This window comes from Danio aesculapii, chromosome 24 (assembly GCF_903798145.1).
Source record: "Danio aesculapii chromosome 24, fDanAes4.1, whole genome shotgun sequence".
NCBI lineage: Eukaryota > Metazoa > Chordata > Actinopteri > Cypriniformes > Danionidae > Danio > Danio aesculapii.
In genome coordinates, this window is record NC_079458.1 from 19,448,364 (window position 1) to 19,464,112 (window position 15,749).

Genomic DNA, 15,749 nt, shown 5'->3' on the forward strand with positions numbered 1-15,749 from the left:
TTTGAGTATAACATGCATTAAACCAATCAGAGTCTCCCATTCGCTTTTAGAGTCAGGTCTATTTGAGTTCCTCAAAATAGCAACGCGCCAAAAATGTGCCTTAACACATCTGCTTTTTAGACTGGCACACCCATTAGTCCACAAAGTGGTGCAAATGGATTTACTATTTAAATATTGTGGTGCAAAAAGAAAATTACTGTTGCTCTGGTCTGAAAATAGAAATCGCGCCAAACACGTCTTGCACCATATTGTGCCAGCTGTATTATAGGCCATAAAGTATTACATAGGCCCCAAAGTATCACATTAAATTTTAATGATATTGTACACCCTAACCAAGATTTACAATAACATAATAATAATAATAATAATAATAATAATAATAATAATAATAATAATAATAATAATTATTATTATTATTATTATTATTATTATTATTATTAGTAGTAGTAGTAGTAGTAGTAGTAGTAGTAGTAGTAGTAGTAGTAGTGGTAGTAGTGTTTTTTTAATAAAATTGTTAGTCTTACTAGGATTTTTAATAATATACATTTCATATTTAATTTGCAATACATGTTATTATGATCTTGATAATGCTTATTATTATCAGTATTATTATTTTCGATATTATTAATATTAATATTGGTGTTTTTGTAATATCACAACAATATAATAATCATGATCATAGTCATTGACAGAGATCTGACTGGAGGGAAAAATCTAAATATTTAAATGAATATCTCATTATAATATAAGCTGTTTCCATCGGACCAGATCACAATAAGCAAATCTCCCATAATTCTCCGCCATTGGCTCATTTTGACACTTGCGTGTATCCCAGCATGCATTTGTCTCTGGCCGTGTGTTCATCTGCACTCGCCAACAGGTTGCAATTAAAAGCCTTGTCACAGGTCTGCAGGCTCCTCAATCATGCTGGTGCTTCTGGTCGCCCGGTTTTCTGGCGTCTGGCTCCAGCGCATCCATCTGAACAGAAGGTGTGTGACAGCATCTCGAGCTCAAATCCGCTAGGCCACAAAGTTCGTTGTGTGTTAAAGCCTCCTGGAAATCAAATCGCAAGCCATAAGGAGTGGAAGCGATTTGTTGGTGTGATGAAGTGTGTTTGAGAGACAGGCTATTTCAAATATTGGCCTGATGTAAACTAACCAGCATTACACAACAGTTGACTCACGTTCGATTAGCTGAGCGACACCGCAAGGGATGTAACTGAAAAGAAACGATTTAAACCATGCCACTGAGTTTACACTTTGACGTCATTTTCTCTCGTGTTGACAAAGCAGCCGCGACAAAAGAGAAACGTTCCAATTGAACCATTCCAGCATTTAATTTCAGATGTATTCACACAGGCTTCTTCCGCACACGATTATATAAGTTGCTTTTGATTATTAGAACCATCTCGCATTCAAACAAGTCAACATTTTTATTATTCAGATGCCAGACTCATGCATTATTTAACGTGAAGAATCTGTATAAACAAGCTGCGGAGGAAAAAAAAAACATTTTCGTCAGCAGAGAACTGTCTTCCATCACTTCACTTTTGAAATGCTTGGTCTCAAATGTTCATAAGTTCACAAGAAGTAATGTTTCCCCAAGCGCTCCAGCGCTAAATGTCCTCATGGGGTTTGCATAAGGGCCTTTCGCTAAACTCGCTGCAGAACTTGCTGTACGTGTGGAATTTGCCATCTCACTATTTCTGAGAAAAGCCTCACGATTTTTGAGGTTGATACAGCATACTGCAGGCATAATCCTGCTTATCGCATGAAATGAATAAGAACGCTTTCTTTCTGTCAGCAGAGTCGTGTCTGCAGATAACAAAAGGTGTGTCATGTGATTAGCTGATGTAAGTTTTATTAAAGCTTTGATTCTGATTCCTTAACAGTTCTGGACATTTGATTAATGGCAATGATTCAAACTTATTACTATTGTATTTAAGTACATGGTTTGTGATTTAGTCAATAACATCCATATGAAAAAAAAAACTACGATTTGATTATAGCCATGTGAATGTTATGGAAAATTCAGTGTACTATGGCAAATGCTACTGCTGTTGTCACATAATGACAAAAGCAATATTTTAATTATTATTATTATTTTTAATTTGAGCACCCATTAAACACAGTTAACTATGGCTCATCAGAATGTAACTCGGTTACATGTTAGACTCATGGGCCTAGAGGTCTGTACAAATTTTGAAAGAAATCGTCCACTAGGGGGCAATTTTGAGTTTTTGGAGTGTGTAATTAAACATTTGTTAACTCAATCTGTAAACTCGAATACTCTAATCATTTATTTCATTGTCGAATAAACTACTTACAGGCTTCCTAACTGATAAATAACCTTACGCTACTAAAATTCTTGAACCCTGATAATTTCCTGCTTGCACCTATATATATTATTTGTTTGTTTGTTTATTTATTTATTTATTTATTCATTCATTTTCTTTTCGGCTTAGTCCCTTTATTAATCTGGGGTTGCCACAGCGGAATGAACCGCCAACTTATCCAGCACATTTTTATGCCCTTCCAGCCGCACCCAATCTCGGGGAAACAACCATACACACTCATTCACTCATACACTACGGACAATTTAGCCTACCCAATTTACCTATACCACATGTCTTTGGACTGTGGGGGAAACCGGAGCACCCGGAGGAAACCCACGCAAATGCAGGGAGAACATGCAACTTCCACACAGAAACGCCAACTGACACAGCCGAGGCTCGAACCAGCGACCTTCTTGCTGTGAGTCGATAGCACTACCTACTGCACCACTACGTCGCTTTATTTATTTATTTTCATTTATTTATAAATTTTTTTTTAAATGAGCTGATATCTCATTTGTCTTCATTTTCAGAAGATTAGAATCAGTCCACAAAACTGGAATTTCAAGAGTTCACACTTAGCTGATGATTGATAATAAAGCTTGTTTGGTATTCTGTCCCGGTAGAGAGCCTTGAGCTTATAAGACCTTGAGCTCTGGGCTCCCTCCTGTTGGCAGGGCGAGAGTGGAGTTTGAGCTCAGGTAGATCTCGATGAACTCCCCCGACTTATTAATGGCTAATGACAGATTATAGGAATAGCTATACTGCTTACTAAGAGCTCATCTATAGTGCCAATTTGGTATGGTCAAATTAATTATATTGCGTGTTTTTGAACTGTGGGAGGAAACTGAGGAACCCAGGAGAAACCCATGTGAGCACGCAACCTCCAACTAAAAAATGTTAAATGGTCCAGTAAGGACTTTTAACCAGGGATATTCGCACTTTGCTCATCACTGCACTGCCATGTCGCCCAATCTAGAAAAAGGAGGGAGGAGTAGGTGTGGGGGGGGTCTTCAAGATGAAGACGATACTCAGGTAAGAAACTCTGATTATTTATAGTGAGTTAGGAATTGTCGGATCAGTGAATCATGTGTTAGCCTACGTGGGACCAGCCGTGGACAATGTTTACAAAATTAGTTTATAAATAAACGTCACATCACAAAAAAGAAGTAATGATTCCATATAATGATTTAAAGAGAACAAAATTTTAACTTGCTGATTAATTGGTGCCAAATTGTCACATGGGACTGCTCAAGAGGCGAAGACAGTGCATTTAATGGTATGATTGTCATGCAGATAAACAGGTGGTAAATAAAGGAACCACCAGTCATTATCATACAGGCATAAAGTCAAACACAAGTCGGCCATCACAATACAAAGTATCAACTGAACAAACAGAAATAAAACAAGAAAATAAGGCAAGGCTATGGTACGCAACACATGACACTAATTAAAGACTCAGTCCCGAGCTAAGGTGTGCAAACAATCCTTGATGACAGGTTTTAGCTGTGGGTGTGTGATTAGTGGAAAGTGGACAGTGGAGTGTGTGTATAGAGGCATGTAGGGATTTGTAGTTCATCACTTTTAGATAGCCAGCGATATTTCCAGGCATAGATACCTGGCGAACGTGACACAAACATATACAAATATAAAAATGGAATTCATTAAGATAAGCCACTGTGGGCTTTTTTTTTACTTGCGTTTCATAAGACGAAATGCCATGTATTCATGCCACATTCACATTTTCTCTTATCCTTTACTCACATTTTCAAAACGTATGCGCATGCTGGTATTTCCACTAAACTTTTTTATGTGATATTTCAAAATCCACATATTCATAAGTGGATGTAAATATAGCTATTGTAATGTTGCTGTCCATCCTCTTGTTTGAAGTTCCTCACCTCACTTCCTTCTTTTTCCTTCATTTTCCACTCTATTCATCATCCTCTCATTTATTGTTGTTTATTGTCAGATTGTTGTTGCATGATCATCTACTTCCAATGCTCTTTCAGAACCTGTGGCTAGTTCAGTCGTGTTGGGTCATGTTGACTCCTAGTCAGTTTTACTTTCTTCATTTTTTTGTTCTTTTGCTTCTCTGTATTGCTAGCAAGCTCTAGTACTGTTTTGGTTTGGTTTCTAACGCTTGGCTGCTTTTCTTCCCCTAGCTCAGCGGTTCATGCACAAGCTGAATATGAATGAAGTATCATGCAAAATAATTAGAAAAATATTAGGTATTATTGCCATGGCATAGACAAAATCAATTATTTACTAGTTATTAAATAGTATGTTTGAAAAAGTAATCACCTCTACATTAAAAATACTTGAACATTTTTTAAAAGAATTAATTTCACAGGATAATAGTGAATAATAATAATAAAATTGACATTTCAGCAAGACAATAATCCAAAACACAGCCAAGGAAACTCTTAAATGGTTTCAGAGAATGAACGTTTTTCAGTTGTGATTTTTTTTTCAGACCTCAACAGAGTGTAAAAATCTTGGTGATAAAAATTCAATCTGGTCTTTATTATCTATTTTCTATTGGATTCAGTCAGGTGATTGGCTGGGCCATTCTACAGCTTGATTTTCTTTCTCTGAAACTGTTTGAGAGTTTACTTGGCTGTGTTTTGGATTATTTTCTTGCTGAGATGTCCACACTGGTTTCATAATGATCATCCTGATAATGTAGATGTTGGACTGAAGCAGCTAATTCATTTACAATGAGGAAAGACATAGGGTTGCTGAAGAACTACTGAAAGATTTCAGCTGCTGTCTGGGCTTTCACTGCCTTTCTACACCTCCCTTTCTTCATGTGTTCAATACTTTTTTCCCTTTGTCATTTCATTTTATTACACATAACTTCATTTGTAAACTAATTAGATGTTTTCTTTTAATAAATGATTTCTTTGGTTGTTATCAACATCTGATGTTTAGATAGATAGATAGATAGATAGATAGATAGATAGACAGACAGACAGACAGACAGACAGACAGAAAAATAGATAGATAGATAGATAGATAGATAGATAGATAGATAGATAGATAGATAGATAGATAGATAGATAGATAGATAGATAGATAGATAGATAGATAGATAGATAGATAGATAGATAGATAGATAGATAGATAGATAGATATGCGATTTAGTTTTTTTAATTATTTAGTTTATTTCACTTTAAGAGTATTTCATCAATAGACAATGACAATCAAAAACAATCAACAAAACAGTGATGATTAAAAACAATTCTTTCTTTTATAAAAAAGACAGAAACCATAAACGGCTCTCAATTCACTGCATGTGATCTTTTATGATCACAAAAGTCTTCTATGCAGCATTTTCACACATACGCTAATGAAATTCTTCTCCATCCTCGTCTGCTTCCAGAAATGACCCGGACATCTTCCTTGCTGTTTATAGTTTACACAGTACCTTGCTCCCCTCGGTCCTTGAACAAGGACACACGCTGTAAATATCCACCGCCACTCCAATGTCACCCCAGCCGCTTGCACTTTTTTAGATATATATTCCCAATTCCAGCCGTAGGAAGCATTGAATGAATAAATGGCCGTGATTGTCTGCCAATGGGGGACAACGGTGGGCAGCAGAAGTGTTTGCCATTGGGGGTAGGACGTTTTTCTGGTAAACACATTGAGTTTTTTTGTTTTTTTTCCCCCTTGACACCACATGCAACGATCTACTGCTGATAAATGGACTTTTTTCGATGCAGGAAACCCTCTAACAGTTTGTCAGGCTGCCGCAGCAGAGGATCATGGGTCACAGCATGCTATGCCTGAAGGCGTCTATACAGTAGATGGGCAGTCAACCGAAACAGAGCCGATTTTAGACCCGTCCCTATTTTCTCCCTTGCTTTCACTCTGTTTTTCCATTCTATAGTCCAGTCAGGCATCGATCAGGAGCCAGGAAATCCAATATACTGCACCGCTCTCACTCCCACCATGTGGCTGTGCTGCGTTATTTGTATTCTTTTTCAGTATGAATGGGAAATCTTTATAATAATGATGATCCAAAGGGTGGGAAGCGTTATCCCGCTTAACCTTTGATTCCAGATCTGGGAGAGTGGGAAAACAAATCTGCATTCGTGTGAAGCGGCGACCTCGGTTCACCCCCACACTGCTGAATTTTCCTGACAGAGACGTTGTGTTGTTATGAGATGAGAGTTGTTGCGGGCTATGCAATTATTCTCTTACATCTCAATTCTAGTGTATGAAGTGGGGAGGGGAACAAACTCCAAAGCTTTAATCGCAAACTGTTTATCATACAGCATTTACAGTGTGAAAATGAGCTTGGGTTGTTTCTGGAATGTAATGCTTGGTACAGATTTCATAAAAATTTTTTCAGTGCATCAGATACACTACTAAATGGACAAGAGACATGCCGGACTGCATATTGTTTTCCAGTCAGACGTTGCTTGTTGTTTTTAAGGATGTGCATGATGTCACCAAGTTTATGGATAGGGATGTCCAGATCAGGTTTTTTTGCCCTTGAGTCCGAGTCATTTGATTTTGAGTATCTACCGATACCCAAACCCAATCCAATACTTCTATAATACATAAAACAAGAACAAAGTCGCCTTAAATTCACCTTATTTTAACATTCAACAACTCTGTTAACAAACAGAGCACTTCTGTGAGGTAGCTTGAACAATCAAGTAATAAATAATATCAATTCTTCACTTTTGGACTTTAGTGCAACAGTAAATATAAAAAAAAACTAATATAAAAACAAACAGCACCTCAACTTAAAATACTCAGCAGGCAATCCCATGTACATATCTCACAGTTTTCTATGGCAATGTTGTTGTCATCAACTGTATAATACCTCCAGACCATAGACATACTCACGCTTTCTGCTTCAAGCTGCTTCCGTGTTTCACTTTGTTGCCATTTAACCAGTAGCGTCTCTGCAACGAAATGATGTCATGCCGCACGCATTGCTGTTTCTGTGTGTCAATCAAGAAAGAGGTCTAACCCTGTGCCACCGCATAACTATTGATGTGTTATAAAATAATGAGAATATATATACATATATATTCGAGGCCTGATTGGGAAGTAACGTCGGATTCCGATCGAGTCTGAAACCGCATGATCGGGCCCAATTCCCAATCACGTGATTGGATCTGGACATACCTATTTATGGAAATATGGTAGTGAATGAAGAGTGTGAAAAATTAAGGTTACCAACGTGAGGAATCTTATAAAAGGAATCTTATAAAAGACAGAACCTTATTCTTTTGATAAGATGGTGTTGATCGATTTCAAATGTTATCAGCATCCTAAGTCCTCAGTATTGACCTTTTAAAAAACGTATGTACATTTATGAATCTATACTTTGTATTATATTATTTTTTAATCAAATGATAAAAAAAAGCTAGTTAATGCAAGGTGTTTCTAAAGCAGTGTCTATGGGAAGGACGTCTTCTGTCGTCTGGCTGATAATATCAATCTTTTTACTTTTTTAAAAGTTGTGAAAACACAAATTTGGAGGTTTTTTTTGCTATTATTTGAGCAAATATATATATATATATATATATATATATATATATATATATATATATATATATATATATATATATATATATATATTGTTCTCTAAATTTCTTAACTAGGGCAGCACAGTGGCTCAATGGTTAGCACTGTCGCCTCACAGCAAGAAGGTTGCTGATTCAATTCCCGGCTGGCCCCGTCGGCATTTCTGTTCGGAGTTTGCATGTTCTCCTTATGTTCGCAATGAGTGTGAGTGAGTGTGTATGGGTGTTTCCCAATACTGGGTTACAGCTGGAAGGGCATCCGCTGGAAAACATCTGCTGGAATAGTTGGCGGTTCATTCAACTGTGGCAACATCTGAAATAGAAACTGAGCCAAAGAAAAATGACTAGAACCTGGAAATGTAAAAATAATCTGTTGTTGTGATACTTATAATTTATTTTAGTTCGAATAAAAGTACAAAAATTTGTATTTGCAATTGACACTTTATTTTTATGCTTATTATTTGAGTCTTGACTATTTTATAATTAAACATAACAAATTTTTTTTATAGTCTATTTTTAACATTTGATTGTTATATTAATTATAGCCTTAACTATTACAGTAAGAATTAAAAAGGCTCTTTGTGTAGTTTACAGTGTTACCTGAGGTTGAATTTTTATTATTGTCATTAAGAAAGTGTATAAATATAATTGAACTTATTTGAAACTATAGTACATTGTTGTTAGGAAAAAGAAATCCCTCCTCAGGGGCGTTAAAACCTAACATTTCTAAACAGTCTTTTTTTAAGGAGACACAAATAATACAGCTAAAATTTACAGATACATCCCCTTCCTACATCTGTAGACATTAATATCCATCAAGTAGGTAACTGTAGTATTGCTATAACAGAAGATTCATCAAAAAACACAACGGCATCATCTGTGTTAAAAGGAAAATAATCACTTCACCTTATGTTGAAGTTAATCAGAAACCAGAAAGTGTTTCATGTCTATTGACAGATTTTTCTCTTCACCCATTGTGCAAAAGGAAAAAAAACAAAAAAACGTGGGACTCAAAGTACTTTCTGCCCTGTTTGCATTTGTATTCTGTTGCTTAAACAATTATTTAAAGTCAAAATATTATTATTTACATTATACCCTATTGCAACATGATCTCAGGGTAATTCATAACTTTTTGATTTAGTGGCTAATTTGTATGAATTTGTACGATTTTATCCATATTCAGTTTAGTATAATTTACTTATGCCCATATGACGGTTGGGTTTAGGGGCATGGTTGGGTTGCGTGCCATGCCTCCTTTTTAAAATCATATATTTTTATACGTCTGAACTCTAACAAAATGTAAAATACTTACCTTTCCTTGTGAGATCAGGCTGGTAAATTGTGGTTTTTAATCACATAATTAAATTGGGGGCGACTAAACCGAAAAGAAAATGAATTAACTAATTAATTCATATAATTATATTGAATTATATTGCAATAATTATATGCATTTTTTTTTTTAGACAGCAGATGCCCTTCTAGCTGCAACCCATCACTGGGAAACACTCATACACACTCATTCACACACATACACTACGGACAATTTAGCCTACCCAATAAACCTATACCACATGTTTTTGGACTTGTGGTGGAAAATGGAGCACCCGGAGGAAACCCACACGAACACAGGGAGAACATGCAAACTCCACATAGAAATGCCATCTGACCCAGCCAGGGCTCAAACCAGCAACCTTCCTGCTGTGAGGCGATTGTGCTACCCACTGCACCATGCTGCCCATGAATGAATGAATTAATAAATAGTTATATTGGGGGTTAGTTGCACAAGCATCAGACAGGGGGGATTTCCACCTATGCCTCTGCTGTACCCAAAAATGTACCAGCCCTTCATTTTTGTGACTGTTACACGTCTGGAAACCATATAATTTATGCATCCCCAGTGAGTGCTGGGAGGAGAGTAAAAGGAACTAAACCACAAAAACTCTGGTGTCGGTCAGTTTGAACATATATTATTTTTAAATGCACTTGGTGTGCATCAAACAATCCTGAAAAAACACTGTTACTTTGTACAACGGTATTTGAAATGAAGTTGGTTGGAGTAACTGTAATTCTAACTGTGTTCTTTTTCTTCTTTTCAGTTCAGCCGATGAGCAGTTTCGCTGGAATACCCAAGGTAAATGTCTCTCTGCTTCATTTTTTTATTTTTGTAATTATTTTTCAAATTTTGCTCCAAGGCATTTGTCTTGCTTTTTTGTGAATACATTCATAACCAGGCTGAATTAGCTCTGCTGCAGCATACAGGATCATTGCATCATCTTGAATTTCACAGTTAGGGAAAAAAACAATTGTAAAACATTGCAGACACATTTTTTTGGTTTAAATATAGATGAAGTAGTTTTAAACATGCATAGCATATATGTATCCAATCAGCCACCAATCATATATGTATACGTAACCAATCAGCTGATGTGCGGTGTGCAGTCTGGCACAATATGGCTGCCGTCGCGTCATCCAGGTGGATGCTGCACACTGGTGTAGGATGAGGAGATTCCCCCCAATGTGTGTAAAGTGCCCAGAAAAGCGTTATATAAATGTAAGGAATTATTATTATTATTATTATTATTATTATTATTATTATTATTATTATTATTATTATTGTTATTATTATTATTATTATTATTATTTAAAACAAAATATACTGTAAACAGTTATTTTCAACCAAATCTCCAAAAGTGTTGTGTTTGAGTAAGATTTTTATTCTATAAAAATATTGAGTATGTGTTTTATTCTATATACAGTTTATAACATTTCTTTCAAAATTCAAATGAAAATATTGTCATTTGGAACTTCAGAATAACACGATTTCATTTGTTGTGATTGAAAATTAGGTTTATCAAATAATGATTTCTAAAGTTAAAACTTTGGTGTTGTGTTGTCTAATAAACAAGTTGATTTTTATTTCATGCTTAAAATAATCTAAAAGGCTATCTAATTATGTGTTTGAGCAAACATTATTATTATTATTATTATTACTACTATTATGTATAACATAAAAAAGTGTTAAAAAAATCAGATGTTTATACGAATTTTTATTTGATATTTTAGCTTCAGAATTGTATATAGATTATATATATATTTGTATATATATATATATATATATATATATATATATATATATATATATATATATATATATATATATATATATATATATATGTATATATATATATATATATATATATTTGTATATATATATATATATATATATATATTTGTATATATATATATATATATATATATATATATATATATATATATATATATATATATATATATATATATATATATATATATGTATGTATTCTAATTTTATTTTTTTTTATATTAACCAATATTCTATCTTCAGAAGAGTTAAAAAAAGCAATATTGTTGGAGTAACTTTATTTTTTGTTCACAAAAAAGGTTTTATTTTGATAAATAGTCTATTCGGTATCGCAATTTTTTTTTTTTTTACAATCCATTTTAGGAATATTAGAATTTTTTATTTATTTAACCACAGGCAAAAAGTTTTACTAGTCAAAGAAAAAATCTTGTTTCTTATGTCTCACAATAAAATAAACATAAGTGTTAGAGACTCTTAAACTTAATAAATAAAATGTTACAAAGTGTGTCTAAAGGTAAAGTGTAAATGCTGAACAACCAAAGTAAACGTTAAGGTAGATCAATATCTGTAAGGTGTCTATAATAGTGATACAAGAACCTCAAACTCTGTAAACAAAACAAATGATGATAATCAAATCTGAGCTTACAAGTAAAGAAAGCATCTAATATTATTCAAATACATATTGCAACATTACAAATTGTGAAGTTGAACGGCTATATTATCCCCATGCTAAAAAATCTTTCAGATGGGGTTCTAGTGGCTGGGATGCACAACAAAAGAAACCAAAAAGCCACTCTGGTGACATCCTTACATTCTTTTTTTAATTTATAATCTTCTCATTGCTGCTAGTCACAGCACTCATTTTTGCGTGCATTATTGTGACCTGCGCCGGCGACAACGCAACTCAACCTGAGTCCGTTCACATGTTGCGTCTAAAAGCAGGTGAAAAGCATGAGGCCCATGGTTTCCTTCACCGTTTTCAATGCGCTTTGCACTCGTGCTGTCCTGCCGTATCTTGTAATAGGCGACCATAAACCGTTTTCTCAGAGGATACATGTTTTATTTATGGAGAAAATTAAAAAGCACTGCAGTGTTTGAGTGCTCTGTGTTTGTCTGAGGTAATTAGTATGCCATTATTACCAAAAATGTATATTCTATACAAAATGTTGAAGCAGATTGGTTAGTTCTAGCTACATGAATTGCTATGCGTTCGCAGCATTCTGAAAAGTTTAGATGTTTTTCAACTAGGTGTATGTGGAAATGCAGGTCAGTCATGTGCGCGTCACTCCCTATTTGCACTAGCAAGATGCGTGCCTCGATTGGAAATAATCCTAAACTTATTGGCATACCATTCCAAGACGCGTGCTCAGCAGCACATTTTAATAAACCTATATCGCTTCATACCAAACCTTTTTTTTTCGTTATTGACAATAGTATTCAGTTAATAAATAACAATACGGTTTTATCGCCCTGCCCTAATATATATAAACTATTTTCACGTATCAATTTTGATTAAATCATAATCACAGCTCTAGTACTGTATGTTTGCTGTAATTGTCTTTAACCCAACACATTTGTCCCACTCTTATCCATCTAAAGTGAGACGATTCCCAGTTTAGCGTCCTTCTTTCTAGCCATATGAGTGCTGCTCTAGTTCAGGGGTTAATCTTTTGTCTTAGGGAGCTTGTGTAACTCTTTATCCCTTGGCAAATGACCACACACTGGCACTAGAAGAGTTGGCAGTCAGATCTGAAACAGAACAAGAATCACAGCGGTTAACAGGGTCAGACAAACAGCCAATTAAGTTCAATCTCAGCCTGTTTGGATGCTTAGTGAGCTGATGATCAGAGAAGGTCAGAATCCAAGTCTAACGAATGAAGCTTCAGGAAGTGGCTTTGGTGTAAATGCGATTAACCTCATCCTTGTTTGTTTTTCCAGATGGACAGAAAGACATCGAGGATGAGCTAAACACAGGTCTGGAGCTGGTGGATTCGTGTATCCGCTCCCTGCAGGAGTCCGGGATCTTGGATCATCAGGAATACGTCACAACTGATAGTGAGTAGATGTTACGTTCGCTTATTTGGCTGTTTTTGAGAGCCCGAGTATGTTTGGGTTGTTCATTAAAGAGACATAAGCCTAATCCTACCAATTAGCAAAGAGATTTTGACCATTGATTTCGATCTTAGAACTGGACCACTTGGCTGAGAGTCACACTATTGATGTTTGAAGGGAGAGCATTTGCTGACCTTAATGCTAACAGGCCAGAATATAGGGTTATAGTTAGAATTACACTCCTGAATTATTACCCCCCCCCCCACCCTGTATATTTATTTCCCCAATTTTTGATTAACAGAAAGAAGATTTTTTCAACACATTTCTAAACACAATAGTTTTAATAAGTCATTTTTATAACTAATTTCTTTTGATGTCTTTTGATGGCCTGATGTCTCGAGTGCTGTCATAATAATTTGGGTTTACTACGAGGCGTGGAATGCCCGACACCAACAAAAACTCCAAAAATATTCGTTCAATAAATGATAAGCTTTCCCGTAAGTGTAAAAAATGGTGGAATTAATTACAAAGGTCTTGATAAAAACATTCAGTGTAAAGTTCATGTACAGTGACCCACTTCCCAAAAAGGTGTGTACAACAAAAATAGCAAAAAAATACCAAGTATCAAAATATAAGCAAAATATAAACACTTATATACAACTCAAAATCAAGAGTGTGTATCCAACACAAAGAGAATTGCTCACGGTTCTGCCACAACATGCCATGAAATTAAAATAAAGTTTTTTAGATGTCAGTATCTGTATTGTTAGCTTTTAAGATATCTATTAGCTTGAATTCACGTTTAGAAGATATAAAACTGATATAAACATGTAATCCTTGTAGTTTGTCATTTCCGCCTAAATAGATCAACGGTTTTATTCACGTCAACTCATACTACAGTATCTCACCAAATCATAACCAATCAAATTGCCTCTAGTATCTGACATGCTCCGCCCCTTTCAAGACATATCTCATTTGGTTTTCATTTGATGCACATGAGCTCAAACACTCTCACTGGCAGAGTGGCGATAAAACAAAACATTATTGGCTGTTTTTTTTTAAGGGGAGGGGTTACAGTATGTCCCAGTCTCTCTTTGTGTTTTGGTTGAGATTATGTTGAACATGGAATAGAAAAAATGCATATTTCAAAGTATTTCATTGGACCTTTAAGAAGGCTAATAATTTTGACCTTAATTTTATTTTATTTTTTCAATGAAAACTAGCCTAAATAAAACAAATAAGCATTTCTACAAAAAAAAAAATTAATATAAAAAATACTGTGAAAATGTCCTTGCTCTGTTAAACATTCATTCATTCATTTTTCTTTGGCTTAGTCCCTTAATCAGTGGTTGCCACAACAAAATGAACCAGCAAATATTCTGGCATATGTTTTATGCAGCAGATCCCCTTCCAACTGCAATCCAGTACTGGGAAACACCCATACAATCTCACATTCACACACACACACACACACACACACACACACACACACACACACACACACACACACACACACACACACACACACACACACACACACACACACACACACACACTCACTCAGACACTACAAACAATTTAGTTCATCCAATTCACCTTAACTGCATGTCTTTGGACTGTGGGGGATACTAGAGCACCCGGAGGAAACCCATGCGAACATGGAGAGAACATGCAAATGCCACACAGAAATGCCAACTGCCCCAGCCAGTGAGCTGCATGCTGTGAGGCGACAGTGCTACCCACCGAGCCACCGTGTTGCCCTCTGTTAAACATCATTTAGGAAATATTTGAAAAAGAAAAAAAAATCACAGGAGAGCTAAAAATGTTGACTTTAACTGTATAGGATGTGGAGTTTTGTAGGTTTAATGCATAGCTTACTGAACATTGACAATGCATTAGTGTTGTTTCAATAGATTTTATGAATGTTTTAAATTAAAAAAATGTTTTAACATGTTTTTATTATTATTAAATATAATTATTATTATTATTATTTGTATTTCAAGAGACATTTTCTGTATGGTTTTTGTTTTCGATTTAACTATAATAACTCTGCCATGCATATGATAACTGGTGCATGAAGGAATCTAGGGCTAGTTATTGCAATAATATGAAAGTATTTCCAGGCAGAGCCCTTCGGCAAAAATAAATAAATAAACTACAATAACAGAGAGTGTTGAGGCTCTACACAATTGCAGAACATTTCTTATCTTAAAAATGGCACAGTTGTTCTAATTGAGTTTGGAAAAATATCTTGGTTCTTTCCTCTTGCAAGGTACATACAATATGAGCTCTTTTTGAATATGTTGTCAGTGTCAAAAACCTATTGTGGCTTATAATGCCTGAAAATTGTAAAATCAATAACTTTTTTTTGCCGAAGAGCATTTAGGTATTTTTTTCACAGTTTCGTTGAGCATAATGAAATAAATGCAATATAATAATAATAATAATAATAATAATAATGATAATAATAATAATAATAATAATTATTATTATTATTATTATTATTATTATTATTATTATTATTATTATTAAAATAATAGGGCGATGCAGTGGCGCAGTAGGTAGTGCTGTCGCTTTACAGCAAGAAGGCTCCTGGTTCGAGACTCAGCTGGGTCAGTTGGCGTTTCTGTGTGGAGTTTGCATGTTCTCCCTGCATTCGTGTGGGTTTCCTCCGGGTGCTCCGGTTTCCCCCACA

At 35.1% G+C, this 15,749-nt stretch overlaps 1 protein-coding gene across 1 annotated transcript in view; it reads left to right on the forward strand.

The window, feature by feature from the left end:
* Positions 1-15,749, forward strand: part of ctnnd2a (catenin (cadherin-associated protein), delta 2a) — a 644,499-nt gene that overhangs the window by 253,607 nt on the left and 375,143 nt on the right. Inside the window, 2 exon segments of the mRNA XM_056450831.1 lie at positions 9,978-10,012; positions 12,941-13,057. Of these exon segments, the coding sequence (XP_056306806.1) occupies positions 9,978-10,012; positions 12,941-13,057 (152 nt within the window).